The sequence below is a fragment of the Carettochelys insculpta genome, chromosome 10 (genome assembly GCF_033958435.1).
Source record: "Carettochelys insculpta isolate YL-2023 chromosome 10, ASM3395843v1, whole genome shotgun sequence".
In the NCBI taxonomy this organism is placed as follows: Eukaryota; Metazoa; Chordata; order Testudines; family Carettochelyidae; genus Carettochelys; species Carettochelys insculpta.
In genome coordinates this window covers 40,725,411-40,746,025 of record NC_134146.1, presented here as the reverse complement: position 1 = coordinate 40,746,025, position 20,615 = coordinate 40,725,411, and the positions used below count along the sequence as shown (strand labels likewise).

The following is a 20,615-nucleotide window of genomic DNA, read 5'->3' as shown; positions in this document are numbered from 1 at the left end:
TATTTTCTGAGTGTAAAGAGCATAGAGGTTAAGAAAAACTCCCATCTGAAGACAAAATGAGAGTTACAAAAGCTGGAAAAGATTATTCATTTCTAAATGATACACGCAATTTCTGCAAGTGCTCAGATATTGCCTTCCATGTTTGATTGCATGTCATATGTCAGCAGGGCTCTGCCCTCTGTGTTCACATGGGGACAGCCCAGCATCAAGAATGGAAGTCAGGTCAGTGAGGAGTCTTTATACTAAAAAAAAATCAGTGGCTGATGTATATAGTTTAGCAGCAGAAATACCCAGAGTTCATCAGATAAGCTTTTCATCTGGCTGCTATACACTTACACTGCAGTAAAACCCCCCTCCTACTAAATCTCAGGGCTCAGGTCAGTAGATCCAAGCTCATGGGACTCAGGCTGAAAGGCTAAAAATTGTAGTGCAGACATTCAGGCTCAAGCCTGGGCTTTGAGATTCTCCCTCGTCAAAGAGTTTCAGAGCGCAGGCCCTATCCTGACCTCCAAGATCCACATGGCAATTTTTAGCCTAAGTCAAATGATTTAGGTCAGCCATGGTGCAGGTCTTTTATGTCCATACAGATATACTATAAAACTCACAGAATGCAAAGGACTTTGTAAGTATCCAGTGAAAGTTACCAGAATCAAACACTAGAGGCTAGATTCTCAGGAAGGGGAAATCTGTTACATCAGCTGAGGAACTGGCCCAGTCCTGCAAAGACTATATAAGTCATACAGGGATTAAGTGGGAGCAGCTCACGAAACGTTATTCCGTATGCATTATTCTGGCTCAATCATTTCAGTATGCAAGACAATTTCTTCTCATCATTTTATGAGCACTCAGAAAAAAGAGTCAAGTTAAATATGATAACCAACAATAGCCACAGACCAGACTGCATGTTGCCTTGAATTCTGACAACCACTGTCATGGATCTGAATCAAATTTTAATTGAACTATGCAAGAACTTCTAGGGTCTGTTCTAGTCAATACAATGTGGGAAAGTAGGACTCACGTATCTGCATGCAGAAGGAATATGTCTACTTTTAAATCATTACCAGTGTGCCTATCAGTACAGTAGATTTGGTGCAACATTAGCTATTTATTCCCTTAATTTTGAAGAGACAAAACTCCTTTAACATACTGCATTATCTGGTAAAAGGACAATTTATGAATACCTTCAATTAAAAAAAATCAATTGTTGATAGACTTATTTTAAACAAAAACATGCTTATAAGTACTAAAAGTGACTAACTGCAATAAGATGTAATATCACAAGAAACATAATGAAAAGCAGCAAAAAAGCCTCTATATGATGGAAAATGCATAGTCAGCATAAACTCAAGTTTCAGCAAATTAATTCTCTCTTTGAGTTTAGCTATACATTTCTGAATGAAGAATGACAAGAAATGCCTGTGATACTTCCCTCTGGGAAAGAAGCATGCTTTAGAAACCTATCTACAGTTTATGGCAGTTTGATTCTTTATTAGTAACAACATTCACTTGCCACATTTAATAGGTGTGTGTACACACACACACACACACACCCCCATATATATTATTTTCCACATTTTAAATGTCAGGAGAAGTACCATGCATCTCTCTACGGATATACTTTGTATGGAATAACAATAATTTGATATCAAAAGAGAGTGCATGGAGTGTTTCTTAAAAAGGCATAATTTGAGCACATAGCTTTAGAGTACCACAATGAAAATGTAAAGTATCCTTTTGGATTAAGCAATTAAAAATATTTAGCTATAAATTTATTTAATTAACTATCTTTCTTCCCTTCTTAAATCGAAATGTTTCCATCTAAAAAGCCTGATCATTCAACCTGCTAACCCACACCAAGCTTTTCTAGGTGTTTAGAGAACTGCATTAAAAACAAAAAAAATTCCTATGGATATCATTAATACAACATGGCTTTGAAACAAAAATCACCAAATAAAAGAAGGATAATTTATCTTTTTCTTTAATTCGTACAAGTGTACAGAGCTTTATTTTTAAGTTACAAGATCTTAAGAGATTTGTTTCTCCATCCTCTGTTTTACTTTCACTTGAATAACAATGAAGATATTTATTTTTAAAATCCTGTATTTAAAAAAAAAAGCAGCAAGCATACAGTAACTAGTAAATTCAAAGATATTCTGAAGGTTTTATTTCAAAAAGGACAAAAGAACTCAGCCAAAAATAAAGCACCAAGTCTCATTTATCATTCATAAGAACGAAGTAAAATAGGCTGACTTCTCCTACCATTCATACAAGCTGGCTGTGTCTACACTAGCCCAAAACTTTGAAATGGCCATGCAAATGGCCATTTTGAAACTGACTAATGAAGTACTGAAATACACATTCAGCACCTCATTAGAGTGCCGGAAACCACGGCACTTCGAAATTGGCATGGCTCATCCAGATGGGGCTGCTTTTCGAAAGAACCCCACCAAATTTGAAATCCCCTTATTCCTATCTGCTGTTAGGAATAAGGGGATTTCAAAGTTGTCAGGGTCCTTTTGAAAAGGAGCCCCATCTGGACAAGCTGCGCGGCAGCGAGCTCCGTGAATTTCGAAGTGCCGCGGCTGCTGGCATTCTAATGAGGCGCTGAATATGTATTTCAGTACTTCATTAGTAAACTTCAAAATGGCCATTTGCATGGCCATTTTGAAGTTTTGGGCTAATGTAGACATAGCCGGTACGTCTACACAGAAAAGGTTTTTCAAAATAGCAGCCACTATTTTGAAATAACTATGCAAGCATCTAAACAACACAACCAATATTTTGAAATAATTTCAAAATAGCAGATGCCTTATTTCAAATTGATAAACCTCATTGTGGCTGTGTCTACACTTGCCCCTCACTTTCAGAAAGGGTATGTTAATGAAGCACTTTGGGACAGGTTAACGAGGCACTGACATGAACATTTAGCACCTCGTTAGCATAATAATGGCCTGTTGCGCTTTGAAAATGCTGTTTTTGAAATGCAGACTGGCACTATAGACGGGCACTTCGAAATAAGCACCACACTTCGAAACTCCCTTATCCCCAAAACAAATTGAATTTTGAAGAGCTTGTGTCTATACAGCCAGTCTGCCTTTCAAAAACAGCACTTTTCAAGTGTGACTGGACACCTTTATGCTAATGAGACACTGAATATGCATGTTAGTACCTCATTAACCTGTTCCAAAGTGCCTCATTAACATGCCCCTTCTGAAAGGGAGGGGCATGTGTAGACACCACCACACAGGTTCATCTTCATTCAGGTGATATTGGATTGAATCCACAGTGTTTCCTTGCCCGAAGAACAGTTAGAGCAGTTTGCAAAAATGTGTGAGGAACAGTACCTATTTCGGGGCTGTGTAGACAGGGAATAATGTCTATTTCAAAATAAGCCATAGTGCATCCAATGGCACTATTTCAAAATAGGCCTATTTTGTGTAGACACTCTATTTCAAAACTGCTGAGCACCATTTTGAAAGACATTTTGGCTGCATCTACACTAGCACATTCTTTCAGAAAATTCATCCCTTTTTAAAAAAACACCTAGAGCGTCCCCACAAAATGTACTCTTTCGATCTGAAATCAAAAGAATGCGGCTTTTATTCTGGAAGCGCTCTTCTGCTCCCGGATCGGGAAGAGCATCTTCTTTCAAAAGCACATGTAGTCACGCTGCAGGCCCTTTTTTTGAAAGAGCAGTCCTCATGGCACTGGATTGTTCAATCCCTGCTCCTTTTTTCGATCCACTTTTTTGAGTGTGGACATACTCTCTTGAAAGAAGTTTTTTTGGAAGAGATCTGCTAGAAGAACTTCTTTTGAAAGATCATTGTAGCATAGCTGTAGCCTTTGTGTGTAACTGAACTATTTTGAAATAAGCTAATCAGGAATAGCTTATTCAGAAATAATACAGTTGTGTAGACATAGCTACAGTGACCAAGGACAACTGATCAAAAACAAAATGGGGCAGACATAGCCATAGTAACCAAGGATAACCAATCAAAAATAGAATGGGGAAGAACAAATATAATTTAAAAGATCGATATCTCCATGTAAATGGAATTTCATTTTTTTTACAAGATCAAATATTTCCATTAAGGGTGAACTGAGATGTATTTTGTTTTTGTTTTTTTCTTTTTTAAAAGATATAAAAATTTATCAAGCTTTTCCTGCCTCAGAGAGATCACACTGAAAATCAATATGCATACGACATACTGAGAGTTTTTTTTAGAGTCAGCAAAATTCAGATGTATATTTCTACAATCAGATTTTGTTCCACTCCCTACTAGTAATCTGAAAACCACGAGTTCTACCTGCTGAACAGATTCTCTCTTTAATGTCATTATAATTAATAACTAGCTAAGTAAATGAAGAGAGCAAAACACAGTGTCGTGGTATGGAACATAAAAACTGAATCTTTTTGAAACAGTTTTGCTAGGTAGCTTTGGATAACAAAGAAGACAGAAAACATCAAGAAAAGGGTTTTAAAAGAACGACCATGAAAGCAGGAGAAGAAATAGGAATGACTCTTGAACGCTGTTTCCCCAGGTGAACTTCAGCATATACAAAGATTCCTATTTTTAACTATTCTACAGGTTCTATTCTCTCTCAGCTGGCACCTTCGGGACCTGACCAGTGCCGGATGAAAGAATTTGTTGGATGAGGGAAATCAAAAGACTTTTAAAATCTTATAATTTTTAAGAGAAAAATTTTAAGCTTTCTTTGTCCCCTGAGTTTTAGAGCACATATGTAGTGCTCCGGTCATGTTTTCCATCTTTTTTCTGCAACCATGAGGGAGAATGAAAGCTGAGATTCTCACTAATGTAGGAGTTGGAGCTTAACAAATAAAGTGAGACAGGCTATAAAATCACAGAGTTGTCAACACTGCCACATTCAAACTTTCAGTGTTATACAGTATGTTAGTGCGACAGCAAACTGTAAGCATTCATCATCATCTATGTTGCCTCTCTGCCAGGCTCTTAGTATTGGATCTGTTCTTATAGAACTTCTTGATGATCTGATATTCCTTTTTATACTCGAGTGGGTTCATGTGAATCAATAAAATAGTAAGTATTTGTTAGGCAACCCACTCTGTAGTGTCTGTTCTGCCTCATCTCCCTGGAGTCTGGCTCCTGACATTTGGAATTCTGATCTGTGTATTTTATTCTTGCTACATCAGACACATGCCTTATATAGAAAAATGTGCATGTATCCATTTTGTACATTCTAAGCACAGACATGACTGAATAAACACTGTAAAATGGTAGTTGAGTCACAATGTTATGCAGTGCAGGTATGCTACCATACATGTCTGGCTTAATTTAAGCCCTTTTCTTTTATACGTTGTACCCCCGTGCCTAAATTTCTCCAAGAGCAGGTACCAGTCACAATGTAAAAAGTGAGCTGTCACACTGGAACCCATAGCATGGAAATCAGTGTCAAGTAAAAAGTCCAGTGAAATAGCTTCTAGTTTCTAATCAAAAGATTTGTTTGACCCTGATTTCTTACCCTGAAACTTTCAGCTGGTGTGCCTACACGCTAAGTCTGCACCCTGAAGAGTCTCGTGATATTTTCTTAGAAGTGCGTCCATAACATCTGCTCTTCTAAATGAAATAACTTGAAATGTGCAAAGAATTCACTTCACAAGATGCATGCATGTATACCTTATAAGCAGTCCTTTTTCACACACTTGTAACTTAAGAAAAATAAATTGATTGAATTTAATTCTATTTGTTTGCATTCTTACATCTTGGTAGAACCTGGGCTTACTGGAATTCTAGTTGAGGCATCTACTTGTGGCTGCAACAGGGGATTAGTTCTTTATGAATCAGAGTGCTTCCCCTTTATGGTAGTGTCTTTGGCCAGGTCATTAAACAGGTTTCCCCTTCCAGGGTAACAAAGTCTCACCTGATCAGCTGTGTGGGTGCCACTGCAGGCAGTCTTCCAATTCCAGAGGAATTCAGGCATGGCCACTACTCCAGTTTCCAAGCAAAGGACCCTATGCCCAGCGGCTGTGGTTCACTCAAGCTCTGACCCTTTTGCTGCTTCACTTGTTTCCTTCTTAGCTTTTGTTTCTATCTTCCGGCCTACCTCTGGGTTTACCACTGGAGTTTCCCCTGTTAGCTCCCCACAGCTAACTGCCCTTCCCAATTTCCAGCAAGAATCTTGGGCTTGACTTTCTGCCTAGAACTCCTCCTTCAACCTAACAAAGTCCCTTCCTCTCTAGAGTCTAACTACAGAGCTCCTCCCTACAGTCCTTTTCCCATCATGCACATTCTGGCTGTGGCTACACTAGACCCTGCCTTTCGGAAGGGGTATGCTAATGAGCCACTTTGGCAAATACTAACGAGGTGCTGCCATGAATATGCAGTGCCTCATTAGCATAACGGCATCTGCATGCATTTTGAAAGTGCCACTTTCGAAACATACAGTGCCCGTGTAGACAAGCCTTTCATAATGACTCCCCGGACTTCAAAAGCCCCTTCTTCCCAAAACCAAATGGGAAGAAGGGGCCTTCCAAGTCCAGGGGGTCCTTTTGAAAGGCCCCAGTCTACGTGGGCAGCGTGCATTTCGAAAGTGCCACTTTCAAAACACACACGGGTGACAGTATGCTAATGAGGCACTGCATATTCATGGTGGTGCCTTATTAGCATCTGCCAAAGTGGCTCATTAGCATACCCCTTGCAAAAGGCAGAAGCTAGTATAGCCACAGTTTCTCTGTTTATAAGCCTATTCTAGCTCCACCCGCAGCTAGGCTCCATCAGCCATTACACATTATCAATCCTTAGCTCTCCTGCAGATTCAGCCTATAAGATTAATTAGCCTATTTCACCTGTTCAGGCTTTGTATAGAGTAGGCAACCCACCCCAGGAAGAATGTGATGAAGAAAGGGGAACTAAGAGCATCTTGTATGATCTAGGAGAGGTTGCTTGGCTATACTAGTAGGTTGATTGGAGGGATACTCAGGTCATATTAGAAGGCTGAGAGAAGAGCCAGAAAAGATATTTTAGATGCACGTTTGACCTTGGACTTGGTCAGGTTGACCATTCATTAGAAGCTGTTGGACAATAATATTATCTGTTCCATGGACTGAACCCTGCCTACAGGGCATCCAAAACCAATTGCCTAACCTTCAGTAACCCATTCTGTATTGGGGCAGCTGACCCCAGCCAGCATAGTTCAGAAAGTGAATTGTCTAAGTTACCTGGGAAATACACTTATTCAGTCACAGTCAGGGGAAGATCCAGGAAGAATTCTTATGGTGTCCCAGACACAAATTAGCCATCCATGTGTAGTAGATTTACCACAAAAAAGGAAGATGGTGGAAGTGCAATGTCCTGCCATCCAGAGGAAGTCAATCTCTTGCACCAAAGTACCCATTCAATTGTGCCAAGTGTCACTGACCCTGAGATTGAAAGTTACATAAAATCCTGCATATACAGGATTAGAAGTTTACTTTGTTCATGCAATCTCATTAGTATTCCCAGTAGTGCAATTTTCTATCTTGGAAATCTTGGAAACAAATCCCTGGGAAGAAGACATTTTGTCTTTGAAAACAACTTGTATGACAAACAAGCACTATTTCTTCACATGAAATAAAGCATTTGTAACTCAAAGAAGGTGCCTCAATTTCCCTTACCTTAGCAATGGTCTCATGCAGGCTGAATGAGGGATCCAGCTCTTCAGTCACTGTGTTATCTGTAGGAAATAGTGCTTCAAAGAGAAAGCTTGGACTCTGTGGAAGAGAGAACAGAAACCTTTCAGGACTCCAAACAGATTTCCTTCATCAGACGTTTACTGCATTTAGTTTCAAGATTTAAAGGACCGTGCATTATTTTACAACTCATGCTGATTATTAGAGTACATCTTACTGATTTGACTGACTCATTCCAAGCTGCTGAAAAAGACACAAAACACTAGTTTTATAACTGTTTCTGGAAGGATGCTTGGCTTCATAATTCTGTTTCCCAATACAAATGAGTCTTTTACCTTGAGGTAGAAGATCCACATTGATTTCATTTTAAGCTAGCAATTCGATATGTCAAGTGATCAGTCATGTTAAATCTTCAGAAGAGATACATATTTCATACACTCTGTATGTGTATGTCTCTGTCTGTACACACACACACACACACAGAGTAAATCCCTGATTATCTAACATAAACTAAACTGATAGATGGTTGGATAACCAAAAATGTCAGATAATTGGGGGAAGCAAGGGGCAGCTTCAGGCTGCCTGGGCTGGCTTCTGCAGGGTGAGTTGCCAGCTGCCAGGGGCTGGTTCTCAGCAGCTCAGGGCTGGGTCCTCAGGCCTGCTGCCTACTCACCAGCACCAGATGCCTGCTGCCCGGGACAGGCTGCCATGGGGCCAGCTCCCTGGAACCAGCTGACCAAGGCAGACTGCCAAGGGGCTGGCTGCTGGCTTCCCAGCTGCCCAGGGCAAGCTCCCAGCTCTTGCAGGTCTTGCTCCCCAGGGGCCATGGCCAGCTGCCCAGGGTGAACTGCTGGGGGCTGGATGACCCTGGCCAGCTGCCGCAGGGTTGAGAGAGTGATTATCCAGCCCCTGGTTATCCAACATTCCATTTTATCCTACCCAACACATCACAGACATTATAGCTCCCATTGGCCAGGAACTACAGGCAGCTGCAGGTGAGGGCAGCATGAAGAACCACTTGGCCTCCCTTATCCCCCACTCTCCCGTGGCTGCAGGGATGTGAGCAGAGCAGAGAGCAGAGCAGAGCCACGGCAGTCAGGAAGTCGATCTTAGTTCCAATGACCAGGAGACACCTGAGGTAAGAGTCACCTCATTGGAGCCTGTACCTTGATCTCCCCAAACACACACCAACCCTCTTTTCCAGCCCTGAATCCCCTACTGGAGCCACTAATCTGCTCCCTCTCTTACACCCCAAATTCCTACCCTATCCTAATCTCCCTTCAACACCCAAACTGCCTCCCAAAGCTTGCACCCCATTTCTTCTCCTTCTCCCCAATACTCTGCCCCAGTGAGTGAGGGTGGGGAAGTGTGACCAACAAGGGAGGGGAGCCAGAGTGATGGGGCAGATGTGGGACCACAGGGAAGGGGTGGGGCAGGGGATAGGCAAGGGTGTTTGGATTTGTGTGATTAGACATTTAGGCTGCATCTACACTAGCAAGTTCTTTTGGAAAATTTGGCTTTTTCGAAACAACATGTGGTAAGTCTACACACAAAATGCGCTCTTTTGATCCAAAGTCGAAAGAACACAGGTCTTCTTCCAGAAGCCCTCTTCTGCTCTGTGGGCCCTTTTTTCGAAAAAGGCAGTCCTCATGGCACTGGACTTTTCTATCCCTGGCCCACTCTTCCAAAAGTGCAGGGGCTGTGTGGACATCCTCGATATAAAGAGCGGATTGATTTTTTTAATATGCTTGTTTGTGTGTGGATGCACTCATTCAAAAGAAGTTCTTTCAAAAGATCACTGTCATGTAGACATAGCCTTACAGAATGCATGCTGTGAAGTGGTGAAATAAAGCTTTGGTTAAAAACAGTGTACACTGCTCTGAAATTTAACAAGACTGATTTGTAATGCCTGCACCCTCTAACCTTTTCCGCATGCTTATGATAACTGGGAGCAGACTCTGGAGCTTTTAATGGTTTAAGCTTCAGGAAGCCACATGGAGGGAGAGAAATTAGCTGGTATTAATTCAAATGAAGTTTCATCCCTCCAAGTTAAAAAACAAGCAAACAAAAAAACAGCCCATAAAATATGTGTGAATTATGGCTCCACTAGTAAGAACAATGGGATCTCTGTAAAAACACATAATGACACAAGGGCTGCATCTACACGAGCCCCAAACTTCAAAATGGCCAAGCAAATGGCCATTTCGAAGTTTACTAATGAAGCACTGAAATGCATATTTAGCACTTCATTAGCATGCAGGCGGCCGTGGCACTTAGAAATTGACGTGCCTCGCCGCCGCGCGTCTTGTCCCGACGGGGCTCCTCTTCGGAAGGAACCCGCCTACTTCGAAGTCCCCTTACTCCCATCAGCTCATGGGAATAAGGGGACTTCAAAGTAGGCGGCGTCCTTTCGAAAAGGAGCCCTGTCAGGATGAGACACGCAGCGGCGAGCCGCATCAATTTGGAAGTGTCGCGGCCGCCTGCATGCTAACGAAGCCCTGAATATGCATTTCAGCGCTTCATTGGTAAACTTCGAAATGGCCATTTGTGTGGCCATTTTGAAGTTTGGGGCTCGTGTAGACGTAGCCAAGGAAAGTCAATGGGAGCTGTGGGTAGGCACATAAAATTTGTCCCATCATTTGTAATTCTATAGAACTTTGAAGTTTGGAGGACAAACAAAGAGATACTTCATATATGCCTATATCAATACATCTGTCACTGTTCCCCTTTCCTCCTCGGCTGACTGTTTCTGATGGTTTCCCACAAGTCCTAGCACTTCTGCAAAAACTGAAATGATGGTATTGGAACACAGATGCATGACTGAACACAAAGATTTGGACATTGTATAATTTGTCATAGAAATATCAAAATAGTAAATGATGTAAGACATTGCTTGATGGCATTCTTCCCTTCACAGGAATATCACACATTTTTTCTAAGACCTCAGACAAGAATACACATGAAGCCATTTATTATAAAGATACAATACAGATGTCAAGAGTGATTCATCACCCCTATTCATCACCTCTTTACTTTAAATGTTCATACAGGAATTGGCCCACTTCAGTAATAGCACGTGGTCTGCCTACTGCAGCAGCACTAATGTAGTTAATCATTATCCACACAACTACAATCAAATAAATAACATAGAAAAATTGCATTATTTATCCATGTTCTTGTGTACCTTATTAATCGTAACTGAAGGAAACAATTACATTAGATTTGCCATATCAGCTACAACTGGTCCACCTATCCTTTTCTTTGCCTCTAGTCTTTTGCATTATATAGACTACACACGTATATAGCCCTCTGTAGTGAATGTGTATTTGTGTAGGCTGTTTGAGTTATGTGTGTCTTTTTGACACTGACCTCCTTATGAACCTCCTGTATGTCCCCCTTTCCTGTAAACAGGCACTTGCTTCCAGACCACCATAAGCTAGGCAGTGAGACTTTTGCAATTATAAACATATTGCAGTTGTTACTTTACTTGAATCTGCTGAATATCTGTTCCCAGGAATACACAACATGCATTATTCCAATGAATGTGTCAATTAGCCCTAAGATATATGTGGGAGAAAAATTCCTTCCAACTTCTGCAGGCAAACAGCCAATGCCATGAATCACAAGGTTTGTTTTTTAACCTCATTCTTGCCTTACATTCCTACAAATATCACTTTGCAAATTGCTCAGTTCAGCACTTATGCTCCAGAAAATCCACACTTTATTCTATACCACTGCAAAAGTGGGGAGAATACTCTTGAAAGAAAGGACACCTTCTTTGTATATGTAACAAAGCAGCCAATGAAAGAATCAGCAAATATCTATTACCAAATAGATGGAGGTTGTCAAAAATACAGTTCTAAATTTTGGCTGCTAAGACACCTAAGTGGCCTGATTTTCTAAATTGCCAAGTGCTCAATAGCCTTTACTGAAGTTAATTGGAGCTTTTTTGTACTCAGCAGTTTTGGAAATCAGGCCACTGCTATAGGCGCCAACAGTCTGCCAATTTTAAGCTCCTATTTAAAAAAATCTTGTCCAAAACTTTTATGCTACAATCTATTTTGAGCACACATCCCCTTTTAACTGACAACAGGTTTTTATATATAAAGAATCAATTTATTTAATAAATAAAAAAGCTGTGTGCAGCTTCCCACTACGGCATTCTAAACTATTTTAATTACTGTTTTGTTGACTCCCATGGGTTATTCTGCACTGCTAGCACATTAAACAAAAGGTGTGGCACAATACACATTTACATGCACTCGCAGGATGCACAAAATCGCAGCAGAAACAGGTACCTGGCATATGGTGATCATCCTCATTAGCCAAGAAGGAAAAAGAACTTGTGCACATTCCTGATTGATGCCACAAGAACTTTGATCAGAAGCCATCAATCAAAGCTCTTCTTCTTTCAAATGAAATTACAGAAACATAATTTTCTGTCACATTACAGCTGATGCAGAACACCACATGATTTTATGATTGATGTAAGGGCTTCAAAAATTCACTGACATATGTCACTGCATTGGAAGCAGAACAGCTAGCTTTTGCAATATTTCGAAGGTGAAAAGTTAAAAAAAGTGATGTGATGGCAACGATGACAACACAGCTGTTAATGATTACTCAGACATGGAACATACTTATCCTGAGGGGAGGGGACATGGTCAGAAGTAATCCAAGCCTGTGTGTGTTGAAGTTTCAGTCTGTTTGGTTCTAATATTCATTTCATTTAATTCCATAACCCCTGTCACCACTAGGTTCTTAAAGTCTCTTCTCCCTTTTGCTAGTCACATAATTCAAATAGATTACTCCATACCATAATTTGGTAGCCTCCTGAACTGCCACAGCTCCACAGCCAAAGAAGAAAGTTGCATCAAGCAACTCTAATCCTGTTTTTAATGGAGACTGGCAACTAGCTACCTGCTGATTTCAAAATTTGAGGAGTGACTTGAGGACAGATTATCTTCCTCCTCTAGGAAGTGACAGCATCTCCTGGAGAATCTCCTCACAGAGTTTTGTTCTCCTAGAAATCTCCTCACGGAGCTTTGTCTGCATCTGCCACTCAAGAAAGAGACATTTTGGCCTTTGTGGAAAGGACCATGTATGTACAGTGGATACTCAGCTCATGCACCAAATTGCACCAGAAAAGATACTAGCTCCATTCACGTTGCTTTTGTGACTCTCACTAGTAGTCTGATTCCCTGAGGACCCATGTTGCCACTATCTATTCCTCCCTGTGTTTGAATCATCCCCTTTGACTCACAAAGAATCCTGCTGATCACCACCTTCTCTTAGCTACACCATGCAGGTCTAGCTTTAGGGCAAGGTGGTTTCTTTGGGCCCCAGTCCTTCGGGGCCCTGCACTCCAACCACCCAGGCCCTGCTGTCCTTGTGTCACCTTGGGCCCTGCAAACTCTGTCTGGACCTGCCACCATTTCCTGACCTGTAGAGGCCCAGCCCTGAGAGCTCCCTGGAAAGGACAAGAAAATGCTTTGGTGCCTTCACATCCAGTTGCACTTGCCTTTGCTCCCCTCCAACAACCTACACAGAGGGATGTATTAGGCCCCAACATTTGAAAAATACAATCGAACAACAAATCCTTCTGTTCAGCCATGTGTATCTCTGCCATAGAGAAAATCTGACTAGCCCCAGCCTTACTTACATGATAAGCAAAAGAAAAGTGGGGGCCATAAACAATATCATTTGTCAGTGACTACTGAAAAGGATACTGTCTGAAATACCTCTCTAGCATCTGGCATACTTCCCCATGTAGTTAATTTGTAGCTAACTGTACTATAGAGAACTACTAGAAACCAACACACATTCTGGCTGGTTCTTACATAAAAATAAGGTCAAATACTGTCTTTAACACATCAAGCTCACCATAGGAAGCAACATGAATTTTCCCATGAACTGAAGCCCGCTCTTTATCTCAAACAATATAGACAAAGATTTGATCCCACATGATATTTCAAGAACACCACTCAGCATTTAAGAGCAAGGGCAACACTTTGAGCAGTGAAAGGATGAATGAAGCATTCCTATTTATTCCTTCAGCAGACTCACAAATGCATGGGTTTTTTATAAGAGTTTGCTAAGTAATGGCAATGTGGTAAACACAGTAAGTCTGTGTAAAGAGATTTAACCTTATAGCACAGGAGTCTATCCATCCTTTTCACCTCTCTTCCATGCAACAGGAGTTCCAGCAACCTTTTAGCCCGTTTCCTCCCTGAACCAAGCAAGACTCATCCCATTAATATGTACCTTCCCTTAACATCCTAGCTGCATGCTAGGATACAGAGCCGACAGACAGCCCTTACAGCCCCATGCCAGTTCTTACCCACTGTGGTCTCTGTCCTGATGATTTACCCTGCATGTTGGTGAAGCAGGTAAGATACTGTCAGCAGGAGGAAGCACATGGCATCCTGTTTAGCTGGGACCCCAGAACTCCTTGCAAGCTGCAATGATTAAGGAACGCTGATGGGAGGAGGGCTTTGTTAGCCAATGGCTGGGTAATGAGTGGTCTGTGAGCCTTATCACACCCGAGTCCCCCTTGCTCTACTCCACCTTGCCGACCTCTCTTAGGTGCCTCAGACCAGCACAAAGTACAGAGAAACAGCAGTCTTAGAATGTTTGAAAGCACAGATGCGCTTATCTCAAGCATAGTTTTGATGCTTCAAAACACAGATGTGCTGTGTCAGCGTGATCCTGGACTGAAGAATACAGATAAGGGGGCTAACAGCCTAGCTGTTGAGTACATGGCCTCTAACTGCCCTTGGCTGGTACTGATAATTGATCCACCCACATTTTCGTCCCAGAAGGGGAATCACCCGCCCATACGAAAAGAATGTCTTGTCTTAATGATTTAGTTATCTCTATCTTACAAGTAACAGCAATGAATGGTCCTGTGGCACCTTACAGACTAACAGAAAAGATTTGAGCATGAGCTTTCGTGAGCACAGACTCACTTCATCAGATGCTTCGTTGCTGTTACAGATCCAGACTAACACGGCTACCCCTCCAATATCTTACAAGCGTAAATTAAATTGCAACTGCCTTGTAAGAACTGGCGTCACAAAGATGAACCACTACAATTGATACCTTTAGATAAGGGAGAATGTGCGTGACTCAAGGGGTATAAAGAAGGGTCCAGCAGACCACTCTAACTGAGCTCCAATTTCCTGTACCTGCTGGCCGGGTAAGGTTATTGCCTCCTGAGGCCCTGGGGGATGCCCTCCTCGTACAGTTCTTCCTGAGGCATTCAGTGAACAACGTTGGCTACGCCGGGAGTCGAAGGACGCAGGGGTGAGAATTATACCTGCAATGTACTTTTGTGCACATTTAATAGTAAGAGCTCTTTAGGCTGAGGCATCTGGTCCTCCAATGGGTAACTTTTTCACTTGTAATCTAATTGGCATGTCATATGTATCATCCTACTAGTAGTTAAGAAAATAAAGCAATAACCTTGTAACCATTAAGATTCTTGTTTCTGCTTTTAATAAATAGCAACTATTTAAGCTTTCAGCCTGACTCCCTCCAGTTACTGTACCTCAGCCGAACACAAAACAAAGAACCTCAGCCGTTTGGCTATATCAGCCTGGTCAGTGGCAAGGTACAGTAAAAGCTGAGCACTGAGTCGTGCTGCCTCCATGGAGCAAACTCTTGGGGCACCCGCCAGCCTCCCTGGCTGCCCACCGCAAAGGGACAGTCTGTCCTAGCAGTTAAAGACTCGGGTGAAATAAGCTCTCTGCACCAACCTTTGGGGCACCCGTCAGCCACACAGGCTGCCTGCTGCGAAGGGACTGCCAGTCCTAGCAGTTAAAGACTCGGGTGTGATAAGGCTCACAGACCACTCATTACCCGGCCATCGGCTCCCATCGGCATTCTGCAGTGAGGACAGGAACAAATATCAGTGGCTGCAAAATTGATTTTTGGCAAGCAATTGGTATACCCAAAATTGCGTAGCATCTGTCAATAAGCAAACTAAATGTAGACCCAGCCTAAGCGACGACTGATGTTAGTTGATTCATATTAGTTCCTCTAGGGTTTGTCTACACAGCAAAGTTATTTTTAAATAATTTTGCAAGTGTCTACACAACACAACTGCTATTTTGAAATAATTTTGAAACAGCAGGTGAATTATCTTCAATTTGGCAAACCTCATTTCATGACATAGAGCGCCTATTTCAAAATGGATATTTCAAAAGAGGGGCTGTCTAGACAGAGAATAGGGGCCATTTTGAAATAAACTATTATGGGCTATGTCTACACTAGCCAAAAATGAAAATTACTAATGAGGCACTGAAATGCATATTCAGTGCCTCATTAGCATGCAGGCAGCCACGGCACTTTGAAATTGATGTGGCTCAACGCCGCGCAACTCGTCGCGACGGGGCTCCTTTTTGAAAGGACCCTGCCTACTGCGAAGTCCCCTTATTCCTATGAGCAGATGGGAATAAGGGGACTTGGAAGTAGGCAGGGTCCTTTCGAAAAGGAGCCCCATTGGGATGAGCCACGTGGCGGCGAGCCGTGTCAATTTCGAAGTGCCGCGGCCGCCCACATGCTAATGAGGCGCTGAATATGTATTTCAGTGCCTCATTAGTAAACTTCGAAATGGCCATTTGCATGGCCATTTCAAAGTTTGGGGCTAGTGTAGACACGGCCATGGAGATAAAGCTGCTTGGTAGGCATAGTACTTTGGATTAGAGACCCTGTCAGCTTCTAGGGGTTCTAATCTGAACTAGGCTCTATTGTGTGTGGACACGCTATTTTGAAATAAGTCTTGGTTATTCTGGGGCTTATCTGTAGTGTTATTTTGTAACAGCTTATTTTGGAATAACAACTCCAGAATAAACTACCCTGGAATAACTCTTTAATGTAGACATACACCCAGAGACCCTGTTCTCTTGTTCTTCCTCCAAGCAGATGGCTAGAAATCTCCCCTGACCCTGCACAAAGTTTCCTAAAATAATAAAATAAAATAAAATAAAATAAAATAAACAATGAATTAGTTTCCTTATGTCATATGTAACTAGTTATCTTCAAAATCACAGAAGTCTCTCAACTCCTCTTGGAAATGTAGCACCTAAACCCAATATGTGCCTGTTGAAAATCCGCCCTTCCCCCTGGTATATTTATAATGCATATATCCCTCATATATGCCCCCTTGCCACCCTGTGTCGAGATCTAGCTGATTACCAACTGTTAATATGTGAACCTGAGTGGATTACATACGTCTGTTGCTCTGACAATACTTCAGAGGTCTTATAAAAAATTTTTCATAACATACATAGAAGTAATGCAAATAATCCCCAAAGTGCATTGCTTTTTGCTCTTCTTTGAATCTGTCTTCTTCAAAGGAAAAACTGACAGGTGAAAAACACGTTTATTTTGAACTTGACTCCAGAGAGCATCCTTTCCCTGTCATCTGCCTTTTAAAATGATCAGTTATCCTTATCCTCCCAGTACTCATTTAATGGAGCATTCTGTAAAATTAGAAAGGAATTGATGTTCCACTTCTCAAACAATGGGTCATTTCTGATTAAACTTCGATTGAACATTCAGCTTTCAATCTTAAAACAAATTGCCTCCTTTTCTTTGTAATTTGGACCCAATTTCCTGCTGTCCTCAAGTCTCTTGACAGTAATTAATTGATTTATGAATCAATTAAATGGGGATGGGAAATGCAAAAAATAATCCCCCTTGCTTCCTATCATTTATTTATGAGAGATATATGCATTGTAATCTCCTCTTTGTTTATTAGGGTCATTTTCTTGACTAATTCCATTCTTTCCCAATTAATAAGCTATCCAGAATGGTTCCCTTTCATTTTCTGGGCACCGCATTTGCAATCCCTTGTGAACGTAATGCTTTTTCTATTTACATTGCACCTTTCATCCAACACATTTTAAACATTAATTAAATCTCACAGCATCTTTGGGCACTGAGTTTAAAATGTGGTAAGTACCATTACATGTCTTAGAGAGCCATAATTGTTGCCATTAAAAATCAGCATTTACCACACAGTGCATTTACCCTCAACTTAGAAGAGAAAAAAGCTGTGATATCTTCATTTACCAATTTTATTTGTGTCTGGTAGAGATTGATCAGTGTGGATAATGCTGGCATCTCAGGCTGAGTCTACACTTGCCATGGAAGATCAAATGCTTAGGTTCAATCTTCCAGGGTGTGCAAAACAGCACGTTCCAGGGTCAATGTCAAACCCAGAACTCCTTGCAAGCTGCAACGATTAAGGAATGCTCATGGGAGGAGCGCTCCCATTGGCATTCTTCAGTGAGGACAGGGACAAATAGCAGCAACTGCAAAATCAATTTTTGGCAAGCAATTGTTGTACCCAAAACTGTGTAGCAGCTGTTGATATTCAAGGTAAGTGTAGACCCAGCCTAAGTGAGGTTACTGTTTTCTTCCTTAACGCTCCCCAGAAACTCTCAATCATTTTGTTCAAGAACTTTGAAAAGGCGTTGTATCATTCTGTATAATATCACCTCCATTTCTGCACCCCCACAATTTTTCCTGATGGTATCATTTAATTCCACAATATCACGGCAGCAACCTATGTGATGGAGGTCCCACTCTTTTGAGGCTAAGAATGTCTCTACAGCAGCTAGTGCCAGAGTGTGTCAGAGGAAAACACAAAGCACAAGTGTCCCCGCCAAATGGCTAAATATGCTGTCTTCATAGCATTTCCAATTCAGGTACTGGAGAGATCAGGATCTGAATGAAGATGCCACTACATGGTAACTTAATATGCTGCATTAGAGCATATAGATAAAGGACAGAACAGAAGAAATAAAGAGCCAAACTGTTTTTAAAAATATCAAAGCCATTCAGGATTTAGACGACTGAGAGGTCTGGATAATGCCAGTCAGAGGCTTTCACATCTATATTTCTTTTGAGCGTAGACACTGCAAGCTTCTCCATCTTGGTGAGCATATTCAACCTGGAGGGATAGCTTCCTGGTTTGAATCTCAGTCTTCAGCCTTTGCTGATATTATGAACAAAGGTGCCAGCTACTGCAATTTTCATGAGTTTTGGTTTTGGTCAGATATGAACACTTGGCCATCGAAACTTCAGGTAAACCTTATTTCATGTTAGTAATACAGCTAATATAGATTGAACCTCTCTAGTCCAACACTCTTTCCTCTGGCAACATCTGTAATCTGGCGTGATTTCTGTTAACCAGAGGACCACTTACGTGTGTGGCCAAGTTTCCCTTGGTCCCATAAAGTTTGTTTACAGCCACCAGTCCTGACTGACAGTGTTTTGTGCAGTTATTTAGCTGTACTTTACCTATAAATGTCTTGTAAGAGCCCAGTAAGCAGTGGAAGTGTTGGTAATGCTGCTAGACAATATTGACCTCCTGTGGTCTGGGAAATTTGCTCATTCGACACTGGTTAGGTCCTAAGAGTGCTGAACTAGAGAGGTTCAGCCTGTATATAGCAACAATTTTCAGTCTCTGTCAAGAAGATTTGACGATAAATGATCCTAGATCCATTCATTAATCTCCTAGACCATGCAGTCCCATAGCTTTACACTTTCTAAGTGACAACAGTGCATATTAAAGATTAACAAATTTATTTGGGCATAAGTTTGTACGGGTAAATCTACCTCATGGTCCATTCCCTGTCATGGTGAGGTGGCTTGTGTGTCTCAAGGACCTGGAGAGCTATGACAGCATTGATAGAGACATTTTATGGAAATTACTGCACCAGCATGGAATCCCATCCAAAATCATTAACTTGATTCATTCAACTTATGAATCATCAACATGCCAAGTTGTTCCCAATGGTGTCTTGACAGAATCCTTCAGCATACTGTCAAGAATGCAACAAGGGTGCCTATTATCACCTTTCCTACTCCTGATCACAATGGACTAGATTATGAACAGGACAGCAGATGGCCATCAACAAGGCATTCAGTGGATACTTTTCAAACACATTACATTTTGCAAATGATGTTGCCCTCCTTTCACAACAACATGAAAGCATGAAAGAAAAAAGGTCACAACTCTAGACAAAACTGCCTCGGTGACTGGACTGAGCATTGACAAGGGAAAGACCAACACAATGAGGATCGATGAGTCCAACAATACCACCACCACACTGGGAGGGGAAGACCTGGAAGATGTTCATCTACTTGGGGAGTATTATGGGGATAGAAGGAGGAATAGATAAGGATGTCAATGCCAGGATAGGGAAAGCAACAGCTGCATTCTAGATTCTCTGTCCCATATGGAATTCACAAATATTATCTGAGAAGTCAAACTAAGGCTCTTCAATACAACTATGAAGAGTGTGCTCTTGTATGGATGCAAGACCTGGTGTACAAAAAAGTCTTCAAATCACAAGCTACAGACATTCATAAACAGATGCCTGAGGTACATGCTTTACATCAAATGGCAAGACTTTGTCACAAATGAGGAGCTTTGGAATGGAACAGGACAAGAACCAATTGACACTGAAATCAAGAGAAGAAAGCAGGGATGACTAGGCCACATTCTCAGAAAACCATCATCTAGCATAGTCCATCAAGCTCTCATGGAAAACGCAAAAGAGGAAGACCTTGGACAACGTGGAGAAGGTCTACTAAGACTGAAGGACAACAACTGGAATACTTCTGGAGTCAGTAAGTTTTGTCCCAAGACAGAGTGAAATGGAGGAGCCTTGTAGATGACCTATGCTCCACATGGAGTAAAAGGGTTAAGTAGTAGTAGTAGTAGTAGTTTTAGGGGCAAAAGCCACTTCTTCAGAGACACGACAATGCTCCATGCATCTGACACATACACACATCCTATATGTATACAAGTGTTCATTCCATTAGCTAAGCTTTTGTTGACCGATGACAATGGACAGAAGGAACATCTGCCTGTTCACAGATAACTTGTCTGTAACAGATAACTTGTCTGTATCCTCCACCCCTCAAAAAAGAACATTTGTAGGACAAATAC

The 20,615-nt window shown here is 41.5% G+C and overlaps 1 protein-coding gene across 1 annotated transcript in view; it reads right to left on the bottom strand.

Moving 5' to 3' along the window:
* NAALADL2 (N-acetylated alpha-linked acidic dipeptidase like 2) overlaps window positions 1-20,615 on the bottom strand; it is a 962,837-nt gene that overhangs the window by 123,310 nt on the left and 818,912 nt on the right. The window contains exon 16 of the mRNA XM_075004140.1: window positions 7,634-7,729. Coding sequence (XP_074860241.1) covers window positions 7,634-7,729 — 96 coding nt within the window. The remainder of the gene's footprint in view (window positions 1-7,633; window positions 7,730-20,615) is intronic.